Raw genomic sequence first — 27,380 nt, 5'->3', positions numbered from 1 at the left:
CACTATTATAAAGAAAAAGTAAAGGTATAAATCAATAATGACAGGTGAACTGATACATTATGCAGAGCACAACAAAGAGGTAGAAATATGCACAGCAAGGTGTAGAAAAGAAACGAAGAGAGAAATTTTACTTCAATCTAAATACCACAGATATCTTTCTCCTTAAGTTTAAATTTATTCAAAAACAAAGAAAAGTTTTCTTCCCCCTGAAAAATGAAGAAAATCAGTATAGGGCGAACAGGCGTTTCTGCTTAAAAGGCATTTTTAACATCATGCAATTTAAATGCGGCTCTCGTCATCACAATGAATGCGTAGCCACCCCACTCTGCTTTGTGTATCAGGTAACCTGAGACTCAGGTGTGCTGTGTCTCTAAGCTCCTCGCAAAACAAGCAAGCAGTCTCTAAAGAGAACAAAAGCCAAGCCGTGAAGACGAGATACTGTCAGATCTCTCCAGTTATGCCGCTAGGCAGGAAAATTCGGGCCTCATCTGCTGGAGCCCAACTTGAGACCCATAACAAGCCCAGGTATTCTGCTTTATGCTTTTTATTTATCTATGTCTTCACATGGCTTCCAGTTCCCATATTCAAGTATTTAATTAGCTCAGCAATACTTTGAAACAGGTCTTGATACAGAGACTAATTTGTTCTGCTTCATGACTTCCATGAGGACAAGTTTTCGTACCACATTGGTATTCAGTTATTTTCCAGCTCCTGACCTTGAGTGTCACACCTCCTGTTGTTCATAGTGTTTACTGTTGCCAGGGAATATGGATAATGCTGGTGCCATGCTGGAACACCGTACCAGTTTGTGTCCTTGAAGATTAATTAATTTATGTTTTGACAGACAAATATGAAGACATTGCTTGACTCTAATTTGATTTGACTTAATACACCCCTGGCTCTTCTCCCTAAAAAGGGCAGCTGTGTTTTGTAATATTTCTGTAAAAATACAGTAAAATATACAACAATTTTACAATTTAAATCTGCACACTAACAAACAAACACACACACGTTTCCATATTTTATAGGGACATTCCATAGACATAAAGGCAAGCTTGGAATATGGAAAAGCTTACATTTAGCAGATGGAAATATTGCCATTACATTGGTTTTGTCAGGAAAAAAGATGATCTGAACACTGTTGTGTAAGTTGTGGCATTACTTTACTCTGGCATTACATGGCTTGCCCACCCACATCCCTCTGATCCTACCCTCTGATTACTAATTAAAAATCTTTTTGGAAAACGAAACATTTTCTTACCAATCCAATGTGGATTTTGGTCAAATGATGAGGCAGGAATGTGTTGTTAGTAACATTTTAGAATAATTTTATTGGGAAGATAAACAATTACTACAACTGTGGGGTGTGAGGGAATAGTGATATAACTAGTAGTGTAACTAATTACTGTTGCTAGAAAGTAATAAGTAAAGTAATATTAATTTTGGAACGAGTAATAAATTACATTCTTTGAGTAACTAACCCAACACTGGTCATGACACACAGCAAAAAGTATACCTTTTATTAAAAGTAGCCTACTTTTACCTGTTGAGACATGCGTGACTCACGAAAGGGTTGTTTCTTAAAGGTGATAAAGATGATCTTTTCGTCGACTGAGAAACCAAAGACTTACTGAGTTTTTGAAATGAGCGCATGCGTAAGAACAACCCCCCTTCCTTTCGAGGGAACGCCTCCCAAAATTCGTGCACGAGTATTGGAACACAAATGTTTACCACCAGCATTCGCTGTATCGTGTTAGTGGATTCATTATGTCGGATTCACCGCAGGTAACTCATAATCTGCAGTTGTTACTCCTGTCTCCGGACAAAAACATTGCACGCGGCGCCTGTGGAGTGTGGAAAGTTACTGGAGAGCGCAGCCGCGCTCGTCTCTCACAAGGAACGTCATGGCAGTGATTGACAAGCCAGAGGGCCAATCCGCGCACGTCTCTCACAAGGAACGTCACAGCAGTGATTGACAAGCCAGAGGGCCAATCGCGTAAACGATTGGCTGATGTTTTTAAGGCCCTACCTCGTGCACAGATGATGTATATTAATATTATTCCTTTCAGTGCACCTAATAAATAGTCTTTTATCAGTTAGTAAAGACAGTTTCAAGTAATATTGCAAAAATGTATAAAACAAAACATCTTCTTTAGCACCTTTAATAACTTAAAAAATAAATGATAAACGATATATTCAATGCAAAACTCTTATGCAGTATTTCGACAGATTTTGGACCAGTGTATGGAGCTGCTGGACTGAACCAGATTCGGGGCATGCAGACTGACAGGGTTCTGCACTCTACTGGGTCCATATTAGACCCTACTGAGAGGAGCCAACAGCTTCCTGCTTGGCTAGAGAGAGAGCTTCTTGAAGCAAGAACCCAGACGACACTCTCTAGCCCTGGGAGACGATGTTAAACTCAGCATGCGAAAACGCTACAGAGCAGATCCTGCTGACACCCTCAATGAGCTCAAGGTAAAAGTCAAAGTGTCACACTTGTGCAGCATCTGCTGCTTGGCTGCATTTCCCAACAATTATATTCTACCTAGATTGAATGGCAACTTGCCCAAGCATCATCTCTCACTGGTCAAGGTATGCAAATGCAAATGTTATAATGATAAACGAGGGGGTTAGGGAGCTGGACGAGGCACTTCATAGATCCATAATATTGCATATGAAATTAGAGTCTGATTTAATGTTTTAATATAATGCTTTAATATTTATGGAGTCCCGCACCCCAAGACACGTACGTCTGCAAGAAAGCATCTGCTGTTTACAAACATCTGATAGATGTCTTTAAGATGTCGTTCCCTCGATTTGCTAAAACGTGCTCACGATTTACTAATACGTGAACATTTAATATAACATTTAATATGTTAATATGTTCATATTTAATTAATATTTAACCCCACCCCCTTACACACAGAGCCCTCCCTCAAATTAGTCTAATTTTGCATTTTTTTTTTTTTAACTGATCTGTTCTAACCGACCGGTCAGTTTTTATATCAACTTTAGCTATGTGTATGTTCAGTATGTATCTTTTGATATCTTTTATCTGCTCTTAATCCTTCAGAAAGTTGTTTATTATGTCCTAGTCTTTGATGTAGAACCAACCATATTGTAACTGCCATTTTAGCCAACCATCTTTCAATCTCATAACCTGAAGGTGTCAATGTATAGTCATTGGAGGTCACTCTTCTCATATACCAAAGCTTCATTAAATATGCCAAAACCAAATCATTAACTTTCTGCAGGACAAAATTGCAGCCTTTGCCTAAAATGACATTTTGAATCAAGTACAGAATCCATTAATTCATTAGTTGGATGACCTTTGGATGGGCAACCATTGCAGGGTAATCTGTCATGACTAGCGATTGGATGAAATGACACAGTAGACATGCATTATTTATTTCAACAGAGTGCTTGAACTTGCACCCCAGTAAGCAAATCAATTACGTTTGTCTTATCAAGCCCAAATTTGTTTGTGCTGGAGGTAATTTGCCATCTGACTGCACAATGAAATAGGCAAGAAAGTTACAATCTGTATTTATCAGAAGGAGAGCAAATAACTACAAGGAGGGCACTACTAACTACATTTTTCAGTAGTGTAAACAGTAGCTCAGCTGTTTTCAGTAAATGTATATGTTCATTTTGCTGTTTAATGCTGTCGTCCTAATTGAAATCCTTATTGTTTTTGTGGCAGATGCAATACTATTATCAATTCCTAGGCCAACCGGAAGGCTAATAAGGCTGATAGTGTAATTGATCTAGTCTAACAGTGAATTTAGCTGACGAAGTCAATATAGTGGGATAAAAACAACGGCTAGTCTTTTTCACTGCAACTCTAACGGAAGCGAAATGATGTTGTCGAAACTAGCACTGGATACCTGAGGTAATTTCATTTTACGCTATATGCCAGCCTGGCATAATCGTTAATACTTCTCACCATTTATTTTGAGGATATGACCGATTGTTCCCTTTCATGGGAACATCGACGCTGCGTAGTCGCTTTGGGAACGCCTCTGCGTGATTACGTCTTGAAGCACTCGTGAAATCAAACCAATAGTGTAGCGGGACGTCAGAGCGGGTGACGTCACGGACCAGGAAACTATAAAGCACCCCTGAGAACAAAGAACGCCAGCTTCTGTGTCTTCAGCAAGCGCTCTGTGTATTGTGTGTCTTATTTGGTGTTGTCTGTCATTATTCACAGCAAACAAATATCTCTTCGTCCGAGGACAAGAGTATTTTAGTCACCAAGCATATATATTAGTTCCATATATATATATTGCAAAGACACGATTATGGCGGAAAAAGGCAAGCAACAGTTCACTAGATGTGCTCCTCCCTGCCCTCGTTTCATCACGGGCGGGGATACACATGATATGTGCGTTGCTTGTATGGGAGTGGAGCATGCACAGGCAGCTCTCGAGGGAGCTGTCTGTGTGCATTGTGAGAAGTTAACGCTCCGTGTACTCCGATCACGCCGCGCGTTCTTTGATAAAAAGGAGGACGCCGCGGCGAGTGTTCCCCAGGGCACGGGTCCCGCTGCTGCCGAGGCACAGCGTAGACTTCGTTCTTGGGGTTCACAAATGGATCTGGTGGAGGGGTTAGAGACGGGTTCTGCCCTATCTCGACCCTCACCTGCCAGGTCTGCTGCCTCTTCTCTGGCCGCGGAAGCACGCGTAGCGGTTTCTTCCCCAGAGTGGAGGCACCGGAGCTTCGCTTATCTGTCTCCGAGGAGATGGATATAGCGTGCGCCGGCGCTGGAGATGAGGCTCCGCCACCCGCATCTCCAGCATATGAGGAGCTTTTTGAGGTGCTGTCTCGGGCAGTGGCTAAATTAAACATTGAATGGCCAGAAGAAAGACCTGAAGCGCGAGTTAAAAGCAAACTAGATGAGCGCTTTCTCCCTGCCCGAGCACAACCTCAGCCCCGGGGATTGCCGTTCTTTCCGGATCTCCACACCGAGGTGTCGAGATCGTGGCAGAGTCCGGCGCATTTCTGTGTTCATAACCCAACGACATCTCTGTATAGTAACATCATGGGAGGGAAAGAATACGGTTATACGGCGATGCCTCAGGTCGAAGAGACGCTCGCGAGCTATCTCTCGCCTGAGTCAGCATCGTCATTAAAATCCCCGACTTTGCCCACCAGACCCCTGCGTACAACATCAGCGTTGGTGGGCAGGGCTTACACCTCAGCGGGTCAGGCGGCTTCATGCCTCCATACTATGTCAATCCTCCAGGCATACCAAGCGGACCTGCTGGGGGAAATAGATCAGAGTGGCGAGGCGTCTTTTGAATGTATTCAAGAACTGAGAAAGGCGACTGACTTAGCTCTCCGGGCCACCAAGGAGACGGCAAAAGCAATCGGCCGGTCTATGGCAGCCCTGGTGGCCACGGAGAGGCATTTATGGCTGAACTTGTCAGATATTAAAGAACGCGATAAGGCAGTCCTTCTTGATGCACCAGTGTCTGTTCAGGGCCTCTTCGGCGACTCCGTAACATCGGTCGTCGAGAGGTTCCAGGAGGCAAAACGTCAGTCTGCAGCCTTTCAGAAGTTCTTCCCTCGCCGCTCTGCTGAGGCTGCTGAGCGGGAGCAGCCTCAGCCGTCTACAAGCTCCTCATCTGCGCATAGAGCGCAGCAAAAACAAAGTGTTGCCACCTGTGCTCCCCCGAGAAGATCTTGGGGACCGGGTAAGACAGCACAAGTGAAGCCTTCCCGGGGTAAAACAGATCTGCGGGCTGTTATTATTGCCAGGAAGGCTGCGAAAAAGTCCTGACACATGGGGTCCAGGACTTCCGAGGGCAGCCCCCACCGGAGTGGGTCCAGAAAAATTAAAATCCATAAAGTTGACCCATCTTCGGTGCCCTCAGGGGGCCGTTCTGTCAACCCCGCCACCTCGTGTGTCTCGGGGCACGGCAGCCCCCTCCGATCCTCTGAGGAGGGTCGGCCAGCACCTGATTCGACTGTTCCCTGCCGGCGCGCCGCTTCAGGGCGTCGAGCCAAGTGCTCAAAAAACACCAGAGACCAGTCTCGAGAGACTGGTCCCCTTAGTAGAATATTTAGAAGAATGGAAAAGTCTTCCCAATATTTCTCAATGGGTGCTGCAAGTGATAGAAAGGGGGTACAAAATACAATTCGGGTTTCGCCCGCCCCAGTTCAACGGGGTCCTCGCTACAGTAGTGGACCCCCAGCAGTCTCTGGTTATGGAACAAGAAGTGATGACACTTTTGCAAAAGGGGGCTATAGAGAGGGTTCCTCCCGCCAGCATACAGTCAGGGTTTTACAGCCGATACTTCATAGTTCCGAAGAAGGATGGAGGGTTGCGTCCTATTCTAGATTTACGCATGTTAAATCGGTCAGTGCAAAGGCTCAAGTTCAAGATGCTAACACTCAAACAGATCACTACACAGATCAGGTCCGAGGACTGGTTTGTGACAATAGATCTGAAAGACGCGTACTTCCATGTATCAATCCATCCTTCACATTGGAAGTTCCTCAGGTTTGCTTTCGGGGGCGAAGCTTACCAATACAAGGTTCTTCCGTTTGGCCTATCCCTTTCACCCCGCACCTTCACGAAGTGCGTGGATGCAGCGCTGGCTCCTCTGAGACTCCAGGGCATCCGCATACTGAATTATATCGACGATTGGTTGATTTTAGCTCAATCAGAGCAACAGGCAGTTCAACATCGAGATGTAGTTCTGTCCCACATGAAGAAGTTAGGGTTGAGACTCAATGCCAAGAAAAGTGTGCTTTTACCGGCTCAGACTACCAATTACCTAGGGGTAGTTTGGGATTCCACTTCGATGCAGGCACATTTGTCCCCTGCTCGGGTGAATTCCATTCTCTCAACCGTGAAAGGGGTGAAATTAGGCCAGTCACTCACTGTGAAGCAAATTCAGAGAATGTTGGGTCTGATGGCAGCGGCGTCCAACGTGATACCTTTTGGCCTGCTGCACATGAGACCCCTACAGTGGTGGCTCAAAACCAGGGGGTTTTCTCCGAGGGGAAACCCTTTTCGCACAATCAAGGTCACGCGGCGATGCCTTCGTGCTCTGGCGGTGTGGAAGAAGCCCTGGTTTCTATCTCAAGGTCTTGTGCTAGGAGCTCCTTGCAAAATGCTAACGACGGATGCCTCTCTCACAGGGTGGGGAGCGATCATGAGTGGTCGCTCAGCTCAGGGTCTTTGGGAGGACCATCATCGATCTCGGCATATAAATCAGCTGGAGATGATGGCGGTATTTCGAGCACTCAAATACTTCCTCCCAGACCTGAGGGGCCATCACGTGTTAGTTCAGTCAGACAACATGTCGGTGGTCTCTTATATCAACCATCAGGGGGGTCTGAGGTCTCGCCAATTGTGCAAGTTAGCTCATCAGATCCTCCTGTGGTCCCAGGGCAAGCTTCTCTCGCTGAGAGCAGCTTATATCCCGGGACATCAAAATGTGGGAGCAGACATCCTGTCGAGGCAGGGGCCGAGGCCCGGGGAATGGAGGCTCCACCCGAAGTGGTGGAACTGATTTGGAAAAAGTTCGGTCGTGCACAAGTCGACCTATTTGCCTCGAAAGAGACGTCTCACTGCCCGTTGTGGTTTTCTCTGACCCATCCAGCCCCTCTGGGGTTGGATGCTATGGTACAGACGTGGCCGAGGCTGCGTCTGTATGCATTTCCCCCGATCGCTCTGCTCCCCGGAATTCTGGAGAGGGTTCGCCGGGACGGGGTCCGTCTAATATTGGTAGCCCCGTTCTGGCCGGCCCGAGTATGGTTCACGGATCTAGTATCCCTCTTAGAAGACTCCCCCATGGAGATTCCTGTCAGACAAGACCTCTTGTCTCAGTTGGGCGGCGCAATAGTTCACCCGCACCCAGAAATATGGAAACTGTGGGCCTGGCCCCTGAGGGGGCAGAGCTCGTAGAATCTGGTCTCTCAACTGAGGTTGTAGAGACCATTCTCCACTCCAGAGCTCCAACCACGAGAAAACTGTACGCGTATAAGTGGAAATTGTTTGCTACTTGGTGTAGCCACTCTCAGGTGGATCCGGTCCACTCTTCTATCAGTCAAGTACTGCAATTTCTCCAGGAGAAGTTCTCGGAGGGTTTAACTCCTTCTACATTGAAGGTTTATATTGCCGCTATTTCCGCTTATCACGCAAAAATAGAAGGTCTTTCTGTTGGTAGAAACCCTTTAGTTGTACGTTTTCTCCGTGGCACTCAGAGGCTGAGACCTGTTGTACGCACAAAAATGCCTTCCTGGGACTTAGCCATTGTATTGGAAGGGTTAGCTGCGGCTCCCTTTGAACCTCTAGAGGAAGCATCTGAGAAGATCCTTACTCTCAAAACCGTATTTCTTCTGGCCATAACATCCCTCAAAAGAATCGGGGACTTACAAGCACTATCGGTTGCTCCTTCATGTTTAGACTTTGCACCTGGTATGGTCAAAGCCTTTCTACATCCTAGACCTGGATATGTTCCTAAGGTCCCTACTAATGTCCCAGGGCCTATTGTGCTGCAGGCCTTCTGTCCTCCACCTTTTACAAATCCGGATCAGGAGAAACTGAATCTGCTCTGCCCGGTGAGGGCTTTAGACGCGTATGTCCACAGAGCTGCCCTGTGGCGAAAGACTGAACAACTGTTTGTGTGTTACGGTTCTCCTAATAAGGGAGGTCCTGCGTCTAAGCAGAGAATGAGTAAGTGGGTGGTCGAGGCCATCTCTCTTGCTTACGAATCGGCCGGACAGCCCCCTCCTCTAGCTGTCCGGGCGCATTCTACCAGGGGCATGGCTGCCTCAAAGGCTTTGATGTCGGGGGTTCCCCTCCAAGACATATGTGATGCTGCTGGGTGGTCTTCTCAGCTTACTTTTGTTAGGTTTTATAACCTTAATTTGGGCTCCACTCCAGGGTCCTCAGTCCTGTCGTCCTGAAATAAAAACACTACAGGCATTTGGTCTTATGGCCTAGTTGGAATAGCCTTCCCAAAGTGACTACGCAGCGTCGATGTTCCCATGAAAGGGAACGTCTCGGGTTACGTCTGTAACCCTGGTTCCCTGAATAAGGGAACGAGACGCTGCGTAGCTTAGCCATACTCCCTGCACGCCTGTGAGCGTCTGCTTCATCCATATCAGAAGCTGGCGTTCTTTGTTCTCAGGGGTGCTTTATAGTTTCCTGGTCCGTGACGTCACCCGCTCTGACGTCCCGCTACACTATTGGTTTGATTTCACGAGTGCTTCAAGACGTAATCACGCAGAGGCGTTCCCAAAGCGACTACGCAGCGTCTCGTTCCCTTATTCAGGGAACCAGGGTTACAGACGTAACCCGAGACGTTTTCCATATATCTGTTTTCTTTAAAGGATTAGTCCACTTTCAAATAAAATTTTCCTGATAATTTACTCCCCCCCCCCCATGTCATCCAAGATGTTCATGTCTTTCTTTCGTCAGCTGAAAAGAAATGAAGGTTTTTGATGAAAACATTCCAGTATTATTCTCCTTATAGTGGACTTCAATGGCCTCTAAACGGTTGAAGGTCAAAATGACAGTTTCAGTGCAGCTTCAAAGGGCTTTAAAAGATACCAGACGAGGAATAAGGGTCTTATCTAGCGAAACAATCAGTAATTTTCGAAAAAAATACAACAGTATATTCTTTATAAATACAAATGATCGCCGTGCACGTACTTCCCCTTTTCATACTCTTCAAAAAGCTTACGCTGTATGTCCTTCGCCTTCCCTATTCTACTTACGGAATGAACGTGTTTCTTTCTAAAATGACCAATCGTTTCGCTAGATAAGACCCTTATTCCTCGTCTGGTATCATTTGAAGCCCTTTGAAGCTGCACTGCAACTGTAATTTTGACCTTCAACCTTCTGAAGGCCATTGAAGTCCACTATAAGGAGAAAAATCCTGGAATGTTTTCATCAAAAACCATAATTTCTTTTCGAATGAAGAAAGAAAGACATGAACATCTTGGATGACATGGGGGTGAGTAAATTATCAGGAAAATTTTATTTGAAAGTGGACTAATCCTTTAAAGTATCCTTGAAAAAGGGGTTTGACTTGGCAAACAGTGGTGAATTTTTCTGGACCTGGTCTTTCTCCGCAGTGTCGTCTGCCATTTTAAATACGCAAGCCCTTAAATCAGAATGGATTCTGATTGGCTGTCAGTGTTTTATTGTTCAACAGCTGGAAAAAAATCGTTCTTAATGTGATCCCAATGATATTGTTTCTCTATATCGTTAGCGTTATAGCAGTGGTGTGGACAGTGCTATTCTTTTATATTTAGAAAGATTTTTTAGAACTATATATTTATCGTTAATTATAGATATCGTTCTTGATGTGAATGGGCCTTAATAAGTCACTCTTCTTATTACCTTGGGTTCCCTCTGCAATTGAGTAAATTGAGATCTGTGGTTGGTCTAAAGAGACTTTCACAAAATACAGTCTCAAATATGAATTTTGAAAAATTGCTAACAAATTGCACAGACCTTTCTATTTATAATCTAAGGTTTAGCAATTTATAAAAGCAAAAACTCCAAAATTCCAGAAAGGAACCTCAGTCAAACCAAAATTTATTCAGACACCTTGAACATTTCATTCATTATTACAGTTTATTCACTATAGTTTAAAAAATGGTAATAAAATATGAAAAGATCTCAGAGTTAAACTGTGTCAGAAAAAAAAAAAATCTTAATTATGTCAGATAACACTTAAGCAAAACATGGTCAGGTCAAAGTGTCTGAATATTTTTTGGTCCCAAATTTTTATCAGTTTTACTGGTAGTCCACTGTATGAAGAATTTTTGGGTATAATATGTCACAGTTTACTGTATTTTGCTATCCTCACTTACATAAATGAACTATAGTGTCCTGCACCTACTAGTAAAAAAAAAAACCAAAACAAAAAAATATATATATATATATATATATATATATATATATATATATATATATATATATATATATATATATATATATATATATATATATAGTGTCTGAATAATATTTGGTTTCACTATATATTTTATATTTTTCATCATTTCATCATATCTTTTCTTTATATATATATATATATATATATATATATATATATATATATATATATATATATATATAGTGTCTGAATAATTTTTGGTTTGACTATATTTTATATCTTTCATCATTTCATCATATCTTTTCTTTATTCATGGTAGGTGGTTTGACTGACTGGCATGTAATCTCTTGATTTTCTGCAGACTGATGGAGCATTTGGCTTTTTGATCCAAAACATAATTAAAGGGCATCACGTTGCATTGAAGCCATTTCAATTTCAAGTGAATTCATTATTGTAAGGAGCAGAACATGTGACAGCAACCTGTCAAAAACCAGCAGCTGTTTCATATTTTGACATGCTGGAGGGTGCTGTTTGATCATCCAACAAATGTCAAACAACACTTGTCGATTTATACTATGTTGAATTAGCATCCTCCATACAGTGACTCTGTGATGTTCATCTCTGTTAATCTTCTTTCTTACAAACCTCTCTGTAGAGACCTGCACATTTAACACATGCTCCATCAAACATTCTGAGATTTTTGCCTTGTTTAATTTATTTTTGCTGTCCAACATAGATTGAGAATATGATTGCCATTGATGATCTAAAGAAAATTAAACTGGCCTATGATGTAAGTATTCAAAATATTTAGATTATTTGGAAATCTAATTTAAATGATTAATTAGACAAAATATGTTTTTTTTTTTAAATTATCTGTTTTCTTGAGCAGGAGTTTGCAAAGGCTGGCATCCATAAATTGGATTATTCAGAATTCAAATCTGTTGTGAAAAACTGCCCAGGTTTGAAAGGAGTTGTAAGTATGATTGCAACCATTATATTAAAAATACTGTAAAAGTACTGTACTGAGAGGTTTTTGTGTTCAGTTATATCCTGTTAACGGAGACCCAAGGCCTAAAATCTCTATGTATGATTGAACAGTCTTTTCTCTCTCACTGTATTCCCACCCACTTTTTGAAATGTCACAGAAAGAATCTCACATTCACCAGCTATTCATGAAGATCGATTACACTTGTGATGGCAAAATCGAATGGGTATGAATAATTCACTGTTTCCTCTTTAAATCTTAAACTTGTTCACTTAGATGAAATGACAATTTGTCAAATGCACCGTTGCATTTAAGTTTTTTTGCATATGAAAAATTTTTGTGAGCAAGTGGTAAAAATGGGTCTCATTGCAAACATTTTCAAACAAAAGAATTAAGTTTACAATTAAATTTATTCCTAATATCCAAACTTGAATACAAAAATCGAACTGCTGATGGCCTTTTTTAAAATATATATATTTTTTACTGATTCTTATACAGTGTATATATACATATGTACTCATTATTTACCATGAAATAATGAAAACACTTCCAAAACAAAATCTATTTATGTCTTCTTCTCTTTCTTTCAGCATGAGTTCTGCACATACATATACCTGGAGTACGAAGCGAAGAAAGAGACCATACGTCGCAGTAAAATGGCAGCCTTTGTATTGCCGGCTAACGTTAAGTTTCTAAAACGTGGGAAGCCTGTTGTGAGAATCCACTTGCCTTCTAATGGCACCGTTGTGACTCTAAGAGAAGATGGAGTTGTTAACTTCTGGACCCCCAAGCTTTATTTGAAGAGCAAGAAGAATGTGTTTGTGGGTTACATTTACATTTTATTTGTTTACATCTCCTGCATTCTTGTTCCTGCTCTTCTTCATTTTTTAATTATATGAATCCCATATTTCATTTGAATCATTTCTCTTTTACTATATCCAGCCTGAGAGAGATGTCATTCGAAAACCAAAATGGGCTACAGATTTTGTGCCAATGCCAGAGTACAACAAACTGATTATTGGAACTGGGTAAACTGCTCTGAAAATACATTTATTTTTACATTACAGTCTTTATAATACACTGCAGTTTACAGAACCTTTCTATGGAAGATTTTTGCCTATGGCATGTTGTTTCAAATGAAGATGAAGTAGTCAATTTGCAGATGCTTTTATCCAAAGCAATTTACAGTTATTACAGGGACGATTCCCTTGGAGCAGTCTGGGGACTGCTCTGCTATTCTGCTCAAGTTGTAACTTTGTAGTGTTCATGGGAAAAACATTTTCTTTTATATAACAGCCACATCTGATCTCAGCCTTTCCCTCAGTCAATCCAAACAACATCTCTTCTCTCACTTTACAGATCCAGAGAGATCCAGTTTTATGAGCTTTCCTCTTTAGAGCCTTGCTGTCAGTTGAGTGCACTAGAAACTGTGCCTTTAAACCTGGATTACTGGTGAGCAGACCAGATCCATGTCAGACACATTCATGTAATTGCTGTTTTATGAAGTTATTAATAGTGTTTTTAAGATATGGTTTTAGTTAAAAAAAATAATTTGTTCTGCATTTAATGTAACATGATATTAGATAACAGACCAAACAAAATAAAATAATAAGGGTATTCTATGCTGTCTTATGCAATTTTTTTGTACTGAAATATTTAAGAACAAGAACACACTACGCTCTTTGATGATATGCCAATGTTTGCTTTTCTTGTAATTAAAAATGTACTCTGGTTTTGTTAGCTCTACTGGCCCAGATGATTGTATCATTGTATATGGCGATACTCAGGTAAGTAAACGAAGGCAGTCCTACACATATGAATTTCATGAGATGCAATGTATTTAACTAATCCCAAAGCTTTTGGCACTTTAGGGCTGTGTGAACATCCTACTAATAACATCAACCAGGGAGAAACTGAGGTAAACAAGGTTTCTTAATAGTACAATTTTTCCATGTGCATTTTTTTAAAACAAAATTATAATAACAAGTCATACAGGCATGTTCTAATCTTCATAAATTAATGAATATATGGGGGGAAGGGGGGTGAAATCGCAAGGCCTTAAATTGTTTATTCTGATAACATAAGCAAAAACCAAACAGGCATAGGAACAGTCCTTTGTATAGTATATTTTGTACATTTTTGTACGTTTTTTTAAATGCATTTATGCCCTAGATTGTGGAAAAGATTACCGCAGGTTGACAGCGTGCCAAACATACGCCTTGACCGTGCCGTTCAGTCTCCAGAAATAACATTTATCAGATGGAAAGTCCACCAAGACTGGGTGTCAAAGGTTAAATATTATTATTATTATTATTATTATTCATTTAAATGTTTCATTGTCTTCTCATCCTGGTGTTATTCAATTGCAAATATTCTGTCAGTGCATTAGATACTGACAGTGAAATATTTTAATGAAATACTTTTTTATAATCATCTCTCTCTCTCTCTTCCCAAAGAAAAAATAAGCATCTAAAATCTAACAATATTTTATTATCAATTCAGGTGAAATATTTTCAAAGCATACCTGCCATTGTATCCTCATCAGGGCATGAAGACTCTGCTCTTGTTATAGGTAATATTTAAAAATGACTTCTATTGTTTTTTTTTTTGTTTTTTTGCAGTACAGTGGGATGTTTATTTTCTTTTTTCTCTTTTAATAGGATTAGATGTCACCCCAAAATCAAAAGGAAACATTAGAAATTATATTTTTGCCTGAATAAAATGAAGCCTATTCTTAGGACTGAGTTTTTTTTTTTTTTTTTTACACTATTTCATGGCTGTTAAGCACATTTTCCTCCTCATTATTGTATTACAGCAATGAGAATCATAATTAAAAATAATGAGAAATACAAGGAAAAGGAAAACATACAGACACAATATGATAATGAGAATAGGGGTCGAAATGTGCTTAGTTGAATGAAAATAATGTCACAGAACAAAAAAAAAAAAAAATAATCTGGATGATCCTAAAAATAGCATTCATTTTATTTATGCAAAATATAATTTGAGATATTTTTACTATTGATTTTAGAGTGAAATCTGACCTAAACATTCAGTGTAGAAAATAGTGTGTCTTCCTTTCTCACTTCTTTCTCAGTGATGTCTAACGTGGCAGAAGGAAGAAAATAGCAACTCTGGCGTCTTGCATGTTTAATGCCAGAAGAGAGATCTGTCAAAACTCTCAATGCAATGAAGCTCCGGTTAAACCCATTTGAATAACACACCGTGACTCAGAAAGAGGGGAAAAGGGCTCTGAATCTGTCAGCTGTGATCTCTTTGAGTGGATATGTGGATGTGTGTGAATGTTTGGCAATCTGTTTTTAATTAGGATGCATTCATCCATCAACCTACATGCAAGAGGAGATGAGAGAGATGACAGAAGTGAGCGAAAAGGGAAAGTCTACAAAGGTCACACAGAGGGCAACCAGCAAACAAACAATCTTCAGCGTTCCTAAAGGAGTCATGACCTTTGATTTCTGTGAGAAGCAAAATCTTTTGGTCACTGGTGGGATGGACAGGCTGTTGCGCATGTGGAATCCTTATGTCCCTAAGTATGCCTTATATCCTCAGGATAGCTTCTTCATAAAGTGGCATCTCTATGATTTCAATTCTTTTAAACATCTTAGTTTTTGTTCTTTCTCTGATCTATATTGGTGTCAGAAAAAATGAAATATACATAGATAATATTGTGTCATCAAATACTGATGTTCAATGCCAGGCTAGTAATTTTACATTTTGAAATGGCAGAAGACCAACAGGGATTTTGAAAGGTCACAATGCCCCTGTTTCCTACCTCTGTATCTCCTCAGAAGAAGGGCACATTTATTCAGTCTCCACAGACAAGACTGCTAAGGTGAGGAATTAATTACTAAAATCCAAAATCAAATTTGGATATATTTAATCAAAAAAGTGTTTTAAATCTTCTTAATATGAAAAAGCCAAGCATTAAACTGAGCTAAAGAAAACTAAATCTACATAATTAGTAAAAATCACTTTAATGTTTATTAAAGTGAAAATTTAACAGAGTGTCTATTTACACTAAGTGCAAATAGCATCCCTTGTTGGCAAACGCTATTTACACTAGCTCCGCCCACCAATGTCTGGTTGGGCCACTCAGGTTTTAAAAAAGATGTACAAAATTCAACATCTTTGGTGGTGCAGCAGTAGTGAGTCAGACTCGCAAACCTGGCTTTTAACGCGATCGACTCGCATTTATTTTCACTAAAAATGAAAATAATGTTCTAAAAGTGGAAATAAACTGGGAACAAGTGTTTAATAATAAGAAAAGTTGTTATAAGCATTAGGTGAAGGTGTACGGAGGGTTTTAATTCTGCTAATAAGGCAGCATCCATTTCATAATTTTAATAAATATAATCATTTACACATAATATTTTTGCAACTCTGTATTTTTGTAAATTAACAGTATGCAAGTAGTATCTGCCAATATAAAGTATAGATAGGATCTAATTACTATTTACTCTTATTGCAAAGACCTGATACTTTTACATGGTGTAAATAGAATCTATCGGTATTTTCACCTTGTGTAAATAGCATATCGCTAAGAAAATGCTGCTATTGTCACTTAGTGTAAATCAATATATTGCTATTTTCACTTAGTGTAAATAGCATCTATCGCTGAGAAAATATGCTATTTACACTTAGGGCCCTATAATACACCCGGCGCAATGCGATGCAAGGCGCAGCGCAAGTGTGTTTGCGTCCGGCGCCGTTCGCGTTTTCCCGTTCAGCGCCACGTCCTTAAATTAGTAAATGCATTTGCGCCAGTTAGTGCGCCCATGGGCGTGCTGGTCTAAAAAAGAGGTGTGTTCAGGCGCATTGTTATTTTAAGGAGCTGAAAATAGACTGTGCCATAGACCAACTCAAACCTGGTCTAAAGTCTAAAGTCAATGGCGCAATATTTTTTGTTAGAGCGCGTTGGTAGAAACTGCGCCTCTGGGCGCGTCCACAGTGCGCGTTGACTTTGCTTATTACACACAGGGATGCGCATCACACAAACATGCCAAATATTAAAAACAAAAGGATTACAGTGTAAAATAATATTATTGTGTAGGCTACATAAATATAAAAATGTAATGATGAATTGTGTGTATTAGAATTAGGCTACCTATTTTCAATTCAGCCTATTACTACTTATAATGATGAACGAAATTGGCTAATTAATTGAACAATCGTGCCAATACACACACATATATATTAACTGACTCAATCCGCCATGGCGCGAGCGCATCTCGCTCTTAAAGGGAATGGGAGATGACACTTTGATTAGTTTATTGAACGTCACGCCCATTACTCATTAAGAGAATAGGGACAACCCATTTCAAAAATGCGCCCCGGCGCACGGACCGTTTTTCCGTCATTAAAATAGCAAAAGTGGATTTGGACACGCCCTGAGTGCACCTGCGCCGTGCGCTTTACACTTTGCGTTTAGATCGTTAAAATAGGGCCCTTAGTGTGCTTAGTACAAATAGCCACTGCCAGAATTTAAACTCAAGTTGTTGTAAACCCATATGACTTTCTTTCACCTATATATCCCGAACACAAGAGGGGAATTTCTTAAGCATATCCTTATCACTCTTGTCAGTATAATGAAGGTGAATAAGAACATGGCTGTCAAGCTCCAAAATTCCCAAAAACACCACAAAAAAAAAAAAGATCCATATGACTATGACAATGAAGTGTATTCAAAGTCTGTTAAAGTCAGACATAGTTAAATCCACCCAATCTCCCCTTGATGCATTCCAGTCCAGTTCATCAAGGAATCGTTCTTTGAGTTAAAGGATTAGTTCACTTTCAAATAAAATTGTCCTGATAATTGACTCACCCCCATGTCATCCAAGATGTTCATGTTTTTCTTTCTTCAAAGCTTACGCTGTATGTCCTACGCCTTCCCTATTCTACTTACGGAACGAACGCAGCGCCAGTTAAATTTTTTCCGTAAGTAGAATAGGGAATGCGTAGGAAGTACAGCGTAAGCTTTTTGAAGAATATGAAAGTGCGTTTTGGCGGAAGCACTTGGAAGGCGATCATTTGTTTATATAAAGCATATACATTTACTTTTTTAAAAAAAAATGACCAATCGTTTCGCTAGATAAGACCCTTATTCCTCGTCTGGTATCGTTTAAATCCCTTTGAAGCTGCACTGAAACTGCAATTTTGACCTTCAACCGTTTGGAGGCCATTGAAGTCCACTATAAGGAGAATAATCCTGGAATGTTTTCATCAAAAACCTTAATTTCTTTTCGACTGAAGAAAGAAAGACATCTTGGATGACATGGGGGTGAGTAAATTATCAGGAAAATTTTATTTGAAAGTGAACTAATCCTTTAAATAGTTTTTTCTATGAATCCATTGATCCAGTCCACTAAACTGGTCTGAATGATTTCGTTCATGAATCGGTCTGATCTGGTTGTCGAGTACAAAATACTGACTCGATGAACCAGTTACAGTGGTAAACAGCCCACAAAAGGGAAGATTAACATGGAATAACGACTTAAATTTTAGTCTGTTCATCATGCAAAGCTATTCAGAAGACTTGGTGTGGTGGTGTCACAAGGACCACTTTTATGATGCTGTCACTTTTGAATCCTTTTCAAAGCTTGACAGCCCCAGCCCTCAATTATTTTGAAAACAGAAGGCAGAATGTTTTTTAAAATTCTCATTCTGTGTTTCACGTTAGAAAGAAGGTCATAAAGGTTTGGAACAACATGAGAGTGAGTAAATTATGACAGAATTTTCATTTTCTGTGAACTAGTCCTAGAGCGGTGCAACATAAATATGAAAATGTATTATTTTTTTATGATGACATTTTATTTATTTTTTTATTTTTTAGATATGGCACATTAAGGATGAGACGTGTCTGTTTACTGCCGATCCAGAAGCAAGTAATATCCAGGGAGAACTGTCTGCGTGCCTCTACTCTTCAGCTGTAAAGGGGCTCTACATTGCTGCAGATTCTCTCGCCTTACTATCCCTTCAGACAAAGTATGTATCTTGGATGTTATATAACAAAGATTTCAAAGCCTGTTATGAATATCAGTTGGCTATAAGTTGCTTAAATGTATTTAGTTAGAACTATAATATCATTCAGCATCAGTTGTCATGCTTTTTGCTTCCTTTCTCCTTTCATATGCCATCTGTTGTAGACCACAGCCTAAGGGCAATCAGATTCTGTCCCATGAAGAGCCAGTGTTGTGCTGTGGATACAGTGATGAGTTTAAGCAGGTGGTGAGCTGCTCTGAGGGCTCGGTGAGTGGTTTTGAGAAGTATCTCCATGAAATACATTGAGGATGCAGATGCTCTGTTCCGCTCAGAAAACCGTTTAAAAAATCGTTTAAAAGTTTGCCGCTGGTACAATTTTTACAATGTTTGTGAGCCTCTCATCCTTACCAGGGCTGCATTTATTTGATAAAAAATACAGTAAAAACAGTACCATTGTGAAAAATATTATTACAATTGAAATGTAACTTACTCCTGTGACGACAAAGCTAATTTTTCAGCAATCTTCAGTGTCACATGATCCTTCAGAAATAATTCAAATACGTTGATTTGCTGCTCAGGAAACATTTCTTATTATTATCAATGTTGAAAACAGATGTGCTGCTTAAAGGTGCTAAAGAGGATCTTTTCGTCTACTGAGAAACCAAAGACTGTTACTGAGTTTTTTAAATGTTTTTAAATGTTTTTTAAAAGTTTTTTAAATTTTTGTGGAAAATGTGATACATTTTTTTCAAGATTCCTTGATTAGAAAGTTTTAAAAAAGCATTTATTTGAAATAAACAGATTTTGTAAGTGGAAAAGATTTGACTGTCACTTTTGATCAATTTATTGTGTCCTTGCTGAATGAAAGTATTAATTTCTTAAAAAAAAAAAAAAAAAAAAGCTTACTGACTCCATACATAAAAGCATACACGTACTACTTTTTTTTGGTTAGCAAAATTGTGACTAAAATCGCTTGTTATTGTGAGTAATCAAGGTTCCTTTAACATTAATTTATAGTAAGATCCAAATAATAGATAAACATTTTTATCCAGAATATAATTTCAACTCTTGACAAGCTGAGCTGTTTTTAGTAAAGCAACAGTCCCTCTTTTCTAAATGTAGCACTTTAATGTATTTAATTGAATTCAGGTTGTCAAAGTCTGGGATGTGGAAACTGGAGCTCAAATGTTTGAGTTTGGAGGATGCTCATGGAGAGTCTGCAATTACCTGCATGGCGGTTTGACTCCAGTGGAAGGAGGTTGTTAAAGCTGAATTAAATATATGACATTGCAAAATATTACTTTTTTTGCAGTGTTTTTTATTTTTTTTTATTTTCACCAGGCTAGTAACTGGTGGAAGAGATGGGTGCCTTAAGATGTGGAACTTCAACAATGGCCAGTGTGTGAAGATACTCAAGAGAGGTCAATAATTCCTTATAGTTCATAATGTGCATTTGATTGATTTGCTTTGCTCTTGAGTATGACTGATTATTCAGAGTATTGAAGATATTATCCAATATTTCCTATAAAGCTTTATGTTTTTTTTCCCCAGATGGAAAATGTGCAGAGATTTGTGACTGCCTATATCTGAAACTGCACAGGAACGCGTGAGTCTCTGCTGACTGTGAGCGCCATAATCCTCATGGTTATTATCCTCCTCATTTTTTGGCTGATGTGCTTTTTTATTTGTTTTGGCAGATTTGTGATTTCTGTTGGTTGGGATCGCAAGATTGACATTTACTTGGTGAGTATAAAGTGACCAGCCTGCTTCCCTCACGACCTTATTTTATATCAGCGTAATTCCCCAGATGGCTCTCATAAAATGGTTGACTGCCATGACCTGTTTCTTCCCCCTGGTACTCTCGCCTTTATTGCTGTTCACTCCATTTCCATATTTCATTTACTTCAGTGTTCCTCCCTCCTCAAAAGTGCTTGAGTGCTATTTGGTGTGGTTTATTCCCATTCCATTCCCATATGACAGTCGATTATTCCATCTATTACAAAAGCTTTTGTTCACTTTAGAAAAGAGAATCCAAGCTTTGTAAAAAAAAAAAAGAAAAAAAAGAGATACCCTAAATGCATGATTATGACACAACTGGATAATACCCATATAATTTTATTCAAAATTTCCCCTCCCATCTCTTGTCAATTCTGTATTAAGTGTTCAGGGTAACTTGATTTATTCATTCTTTCAGTGGTAGAGGAATATTTAATATGAAATAGAGAACAGATCCCACTGTCCTCTATAAAATATTACATTTAGGAGTGATTCTACTTGTGAAAGGGCAAAAGTTTACGTTTACAACCTTCAAATGGAATATTCTCCTCTTTTTTTGCATATGAATGAATAGTACTTGTTGGTCAGGTTGCCTCTGCATATCTGAATGGACCATTCTTGGCCAGATTATTAATTTTTGGTTCTTTTGACAGGCTTCCAAAGAGGAAACTCAGAAGATTCAGGGACCTAAACCTTACTGGCAGGACGATGTGGTATTAGCAACTTACACCCATGTTTACACACATGTAATTTGAATCCCAGGGGCACTTTGGGAATGTGTTTAATATTTCACACACAGAGGAATGGACACAAAGAAGATATCCTGTGCATTGCTCAATGCACACCACACCACCTGGCCACTGGCAGCTATGACGGGGAGATCATCGTATGGAATGTAGTGTCTGAACGCATACTGTGTCACTTCAAGACCCCTCAACTGACCCCTCAACAAAGCAGCAGTCATCCTGGTATGCCAATATTCCCATGAATTTTATGATCTCAGATTTTCTGATCCTAAATCAAATCTGTAATATGAAAACTTCGTAGCCTATATTATGCACAACTCATACGGACTACTTTTATTTTTTAGATGAACTATTAATTTAAGAGTGAGATGGAATTTAATTCTGTTCATTTTGTGGTTGTGAATGTGTTTTGAGGTGTTGATGACTTTATGCGTTTGTTGTTTTTTAATCATATACAATAGTTCACTGCACAAGTGTGCTGAGCCTCATCTTCTTAAAGACCCGAGCATTTGTTCCTGAATTGTCCTCTTCTGCTTCGCTTGTCTCTTCAGATTCTGAAGGTAAACCGGTCTTTGCGATGAATAAAATGATCAGTTCATATACAATTTGCAGAACGTATTTCATCTCTTTCAAAGGTTATGTTAATTTCTGGAGTGTTCTGAATGGTGGGAAGTTCATCACATCTTTTCAGGCTGTAAGTATCATGTATTCATAGCTTATATAATGTATCATTCCTCAAGTTTGATAATTAATTCAGTGTCAACAGAATAAGACAAAGGTTCTAATCAAAATCTTTTAAGTCTCAGCATCAGCAGGCGATTGTGAAACTGGCTTTAATGCAGGATGACAGCATGCTTTTTACAGCCGATCATTTCGGATTCATCTACGTTTACAATGTCAAGCAATATGCCCTGGAACCTGAACAAAACCCTCCTGAAAGTAAGGACAGTCCTCATTTTATACAGTGGTGTGAATAAGTGTTTGCCCCCTTTCTGATTTTTTATTTTTTTGCATGTTTGTCACACTTTAATGTTTCAGATCAAACTAATTTAAATATTAATCAAAGATAACACAAGTAAACACAGCATGCAGTTTTTAAATGAAGGTTTTTATTATGAAGGGAAAACAAAATCCAAACCCACATGGGTCCTGTGTGAAATAGTGCTTGCCCCCTAAACCTAATAACTGGTTGGGCCACCCTTAGCAGCAACAACTGCAATCAATGAGTCTGTTACAGCGCTGTGGAGGAATTTTGGCCCACTCATCTTTGCAGAATTGTTGTAATTCAACCACATTGGAGGGTTTTCGAGCATGGACCGCCTTTTTAAGGTCATGCCACAGCATCTCAACAGGACTGAGGTCAGGACTTTGACTAGGCCACTCCAAAGTCTTCATTTTGTTTTTCTTCAGCCATTCAGAGGTGGACTTGCTGGTGTGTTTTGGATCATTGTCCTGCTGCAGAACCCAAGTTCACTTCAGCTTGAGGTCACGAACAGATATCCGGACATTGTCCTTCAGGAGTTTTTTGGTAGACAGCAGAATTATTGGTTCCATTTATCACAGCAAGTCTTTCAGGTCCTGAAGCAGCAAAACAGCCCCAGACCATCACACTACCACCACCATATTTTACTGTTGGTATGTTGTTCTTTTCTGAAATGCTGTGTTACTTTTACACCAGAAGTAATGGGACACATACCTTCCAAATAGTTCAACTTTTGTCTCGTCAGTCCACAGAGTATTTTCCCAAAAGTCTTGGGGATCATCAAGATGTTTTCTGGCAAAACTGAGACAAGCCTTTATGTTCTTTTTGCTCAGCATCGGTTTTTGTCTTGGAACTCTGCCATGTAGGCCATTTTTGCCCTGTCTCTTTCTTATGGTGGAGTCATGAACACTGACCTTAACTGAGGCAAGTGAGGCCTGCAGTTCTTTGGATGTTGTTGTGGAGTCATTTGTGACCTCTTGGATGAGTCGTCGCTGTGCTCTTGGGGTAATTTTGGTCGGCCGGCCACTCCTGGGAAGGTATCCATTTGTGGATAATGGCTCTCACTGTGGTTCGCTGGAGTCCCAAAGCTTTAGAAATGGCTTTATAACCTTAACCATGATAATTGATAGATCTCAATTACTTTCTTTTTCATTTGTTCCTGAATTTCTTTGGATCTCAACATGATGTGTAGCTTTTGAGGATCTTTTGGTCTACTTCACTTTGTCAGGCAGGTCCTATTTAAGTGATTTCTTGATTGCGAACAGGTGTGGCAGTAATCAGGCCTGGGTGTGGCTAGAGAAACTGAACTCAGGTGTGATAAACCACAGTTATGTTTTAACAACGGGGGGGCAAGCACTTTTTCACACAGGGCCATGTGGGTTTGGATTTTGTTTTCCCTTCATAATAAAAACCTTCATTTAAAAACTGCATGTTGTGTTTACTTGTGTTATCTTTGATTAATATTTAAATTTGTTTGATGATTTTTTTTGACAAACATGCAAAAAAAGTAAAAAATCAGCAAGGGAGCAAACATTTATTCACAACACCACTGTATGTGATTTTGTTGTTGTTCATGTTGAGTCTTGATGTGGTGTTATTCATTTCTAGAGGTGAACTTCTGGCGTGCACACATCAGCAGCATCACTAGGTACAATAAGTGAAAATAATATTTCAGTAATATTTGTTATTAAAAAAGGCATCTCATTAACATTGTTACCATAATTCCTTCTAAAGCTTGAAGTTAATTGACAAGGACCAGTTTCTACTTACCTCCTCAATGGACTTCTCAGTGCGGTTGTGGAGTATTCATGGGGAGTTTATAGGTACATCTACAAGTTGCTTAGATGTTTGGGTTTTTTCTGGAAGTAAAGGCTGTGACGTGCATTCTTTTACCAATATGTATCGTACTAAATATCATATTAAAATACTTGGACAGCGTTGCCCTTCAATACTTATTCTGCGGTTCCACAACACCGCTATTAAATCTATGTAACCAATGTAGTCTGATTCTGGAATAATGACTCTTGAGTTGGTTCTTTTTAGTGAACCATTCAGCACAAGTCTAGTTTAACACCTGAATGAATGACACTAATGAATTGGTTCTATTTCAAGCTGCGATCTGAGGGACTACTAGAATCAGTGGTGGACAAAGTACACTAATCAAGTACTTGAGTAAAATAACAGATACCCTAATATAATATTACTCTAGTAAAAGTACTAATTTAAAAAATTACTTGTGTAAAAGTATACAAGTAATTGATTTTATTTAGTATTTAAAGTGCAGATTGATGAACCATGCTTATTTATTTTAGTCAGTACTAGAGTACTAGTCATTATCAGCAGCTAAAAAGAAAGATTAGTACAAACATTTAATGGCATGTTTTCACAGACAGGGCTTAGATTAAGCCAAGATTATAACTTAGTTCAATTAGGAAATCTAACTAGGTTTTATAAATGTGCCTTAGAAAAAAACATTACTGGTGTGCATCTTGAGACAAAGCAATGGCTCTGACATATTTGAAGTAGTTGCTTTCAGTTAAAACAGTTCAGCTCGTTTTAGTCTGGGACTAGGCTTAAGCCTTGTCAGTGAAACCAGGGGAATATGTATTGATCTGCAAATAAGCCAACATTTTTCATTTTATTACCAGCTTACCATACTTATTATTATACATTATACTTATTATTAATGTACACATTTGCAGCAGATTTAGTTCAGAAATAACTGTTAGCCATGACTTAAATATGATTTTCATTTACAATAATCAGTGCTAAAATTCGGAATTAGTGAATTTTGCATCATTCAAGCTACCACAATACAATATTTTGACCGGATCACTGAATCATGAGTTGTTGACTCAAGATGAGTCAGCTTCATGAATAAATATTTCAGTGCAATTTGTGAACCGATTCGACAGGTTCATTGGAAAGAATTGGCTCGTTCATGAATTGATCTATCGCGTCTCAGCTTGGGTATTGGGTGGTGATTTATTCAGTTCAAAATAACGAGGAATGGTATGTTTTTATTAAATTAAGTTGAGTAAAAAGTATGATTTTGATTTGGAATATACTGAAGTAAAAGAAAAAAAATACTTTGATAATGTACAGATACTTGAAAAATATACTTGTCAAAATCAAGTTACAAAATTTGTCAAGTTGGCAACTGCTACACTCTAAAAAATGCTGGGTTAAAAACAACCCAAGTTGGGTTGAAAATGGACAAACCCAGCGATTGGGTTGTTTTAACCCAGCAGTTGGGTTAAATGTTTGCCCAACCTGCTGGGTAGTTTTATTTAAACCAACTATTGTTTAAAAATTGCTATATGGCTAGCTTAAAATGAACCCAAAATTAATTGAGAAATTAAAAACCAGATGCAATTAGAGGCAACAATAATAGACAAAAGGTGAATGTTTATTAATAAGCTTTAATATTTTATTAATATAAATTTAATAGTTTAATAGTTTATTAAAATTTATTTATTAAAAGGCAATTTAATAAATGTTTATTGTTTAATACTTATTCATTGAACATTAATAAATGTTCATTTCCAACATACTTTGGGTTAATTTTAATTAAGCAATACAGTAATTTTTAAAAAATAGTTGAGTTAAATAAAACTACCCAGCAGGTTGGGCAAACATTTAACCCTACCGCTGGGTTAAAACAACCCAATTGCTGGGTTTGTCCATTTTCAACCCAACTTGGGTTGTTTTTAACCCAGCATTTTTACAGTGTACAATACTGACAATTGATCTTTAATGTGACCATACCTTTTGTAGACCTATAGGCAACTACTTGAAAACATAAAGTCTAAATTTTCAATTTTTAGTTTTACAAGACATAAGCTGTACGTGTCTGATTCACTGAAAAAAAAAAAAAAAAAAAATTTATTAGAGACATTTGTTCAGGAATCAAATGACTAACAATCTAAACTACATTGAACTCCACAGGTACATTTGGACAAAATGAGAAGTGGAGCATTGACACACCATCTTCTTGGAAGCACCCGGCTGTTCCCTCTGAAATTCTCATAGATCCTTTAAGCATGCCTTCTCAACCCATTCTGGATAGAGAGACCAATCTGTCAGATGTCTTAAACTCTGAGGAAACTAAAAATAAAAAGAGTGAGGTAAGATATTTGGATGAAGCCATGTGTGGGTAGGGGTTGTTTTATAAAGCTCTGTTTTTCCCAAGAATGGCTCAGGTGGTTTTTAAAATCTGGCTTCTAAAAAATCCTAATGTGCTTTAATTGCAGTTGGATGTCCTTATCGATGAAAGTGACCCTTCATCAATCCTCAAAGATCTCGAAGATGGACCCAGCAATTCCTGGTGGCTGTCTGAGCCTGGCAAGAGGTTAGTGTATATTTTCATGTAGATCAAAACACACATCTAAATGTAAACCAAGTCTTCTGATTAAAGAGTAACAAATTGGATTTTCTCTGATTTTATGGATCGCAGGGAGTGCCACACAAAATTCAAACGTAACAGAACTTCAGACAGAATGAGTCTCAAGGACTACCACACTTTTGAGGACTCAGACCTTATTTTTACCCTTCCAACAATTAAAAGACCAGATCTCTCCAAATTCCAATCCAACAATGCAGATGACTAGTCAGTGTGCTAAGATAAGAACACAAGGATGATGACAAATAACATAACAGTGCTATCAAAGGAGTGGAGATTGTTTTTCTTTAGATATCATCTCATGATTAAAAGACATGCACTTTCCATGTTTATTTCCATGAGGGTTCAATTGTTTTTATTTTTGTTTTTTTTCTAACCATTTTTAAAACATTAAAGAGTTAGTTCACCCAAAAATGAAAATTCTGTCATTAATTTCTCACCCTCATGTCATTCCAAACCTGCAAGAACTTTGTTAATTTTCAGAACACACATTAAAATCTTTTTGATGACAAAATGCTGTCAGATTTCCTTCCATTGACTGCCTTTGATCAGCGAACATAAGCAGAAGCTCAACATAACCTGTGGTAACCTATACCTTTAAAGAGATTTCTAGAAAAATGTGGAA

General features: G+C 38.9%; 1 protein-coding gene across 1 annotated transcript; it reads left to right on the top strand.

The window, feature by feature from the left end:
- The first annotated feature begins 175 nt into the window (after window positions 1-175).
- On the top strand, window positions 176-27,269 carry wdr95 (WD40 repeat domain 95). The gene is given in 33 exon segments (XM_048161834.1): window positions 176-525; window positions 2,219-2,369; window positions 2,371-2,478; window positions 11,602-11,655; window positions 11,755-11,838; window positions 12,011-12,076; window positions 12,441-12,671; window positions 12,793-12,878; window positions 13,210-13,302; window positions 13,592-13,637; window positions 13,722-13,768; window positions 14,023-14,140; window positions 14,353-14,422; window positions 15,179-15,401; window positions 15,598-15,703; window positions 18,701-18,852; window positions 19,014-19,116; window positions 19,999-20,049; window positions 20,051-20,086; window positions 20,088-20,107; window positions 20,191-20,270; window positions 20,401-20,455; window positions 20,547-20,592; window positions 21,279-21,338; window positions 21,425-21,593; window positions 21,833-21,931; window positions 22,007-22,065; window positions 22,172-22,310; window positions 23,962-24,001; window positions 24,088-24,176; window positions 26,302-26,480; window positions 26,607-26,704; window positions 26,810-27,269. Coding segments are annotated over 33 exon segments (3,330 nt in total). The 5' UTR covers window positions 176-307; the 3' UTR covers window positions 26,964-27,269.
- Window positions 27,270-27,380: the final 111 nt, after the last annotated feature.

This window comes from Megalobrama amblycephala, linkage group LG16 (genome assembly GCF_018812025.1).
Source record: "Megalobrama amblycephala isolate DHTTF-2021 linkage group LG16, ASM1881202v1, whole genome shotgun sequence".
In the NCBI taxonomy this organism is placed as follows: Eukaryota; Metazoa; Chordata; class Actinopteri; order Cypriniformes; family Xenocyprididae; genus Megalobrama; species Megalobrama amblycephala.
Note: the sequence above shows the minus strand (reverse complement) of the source record. Positions and strands in the feature narration are given on the sequence as shown.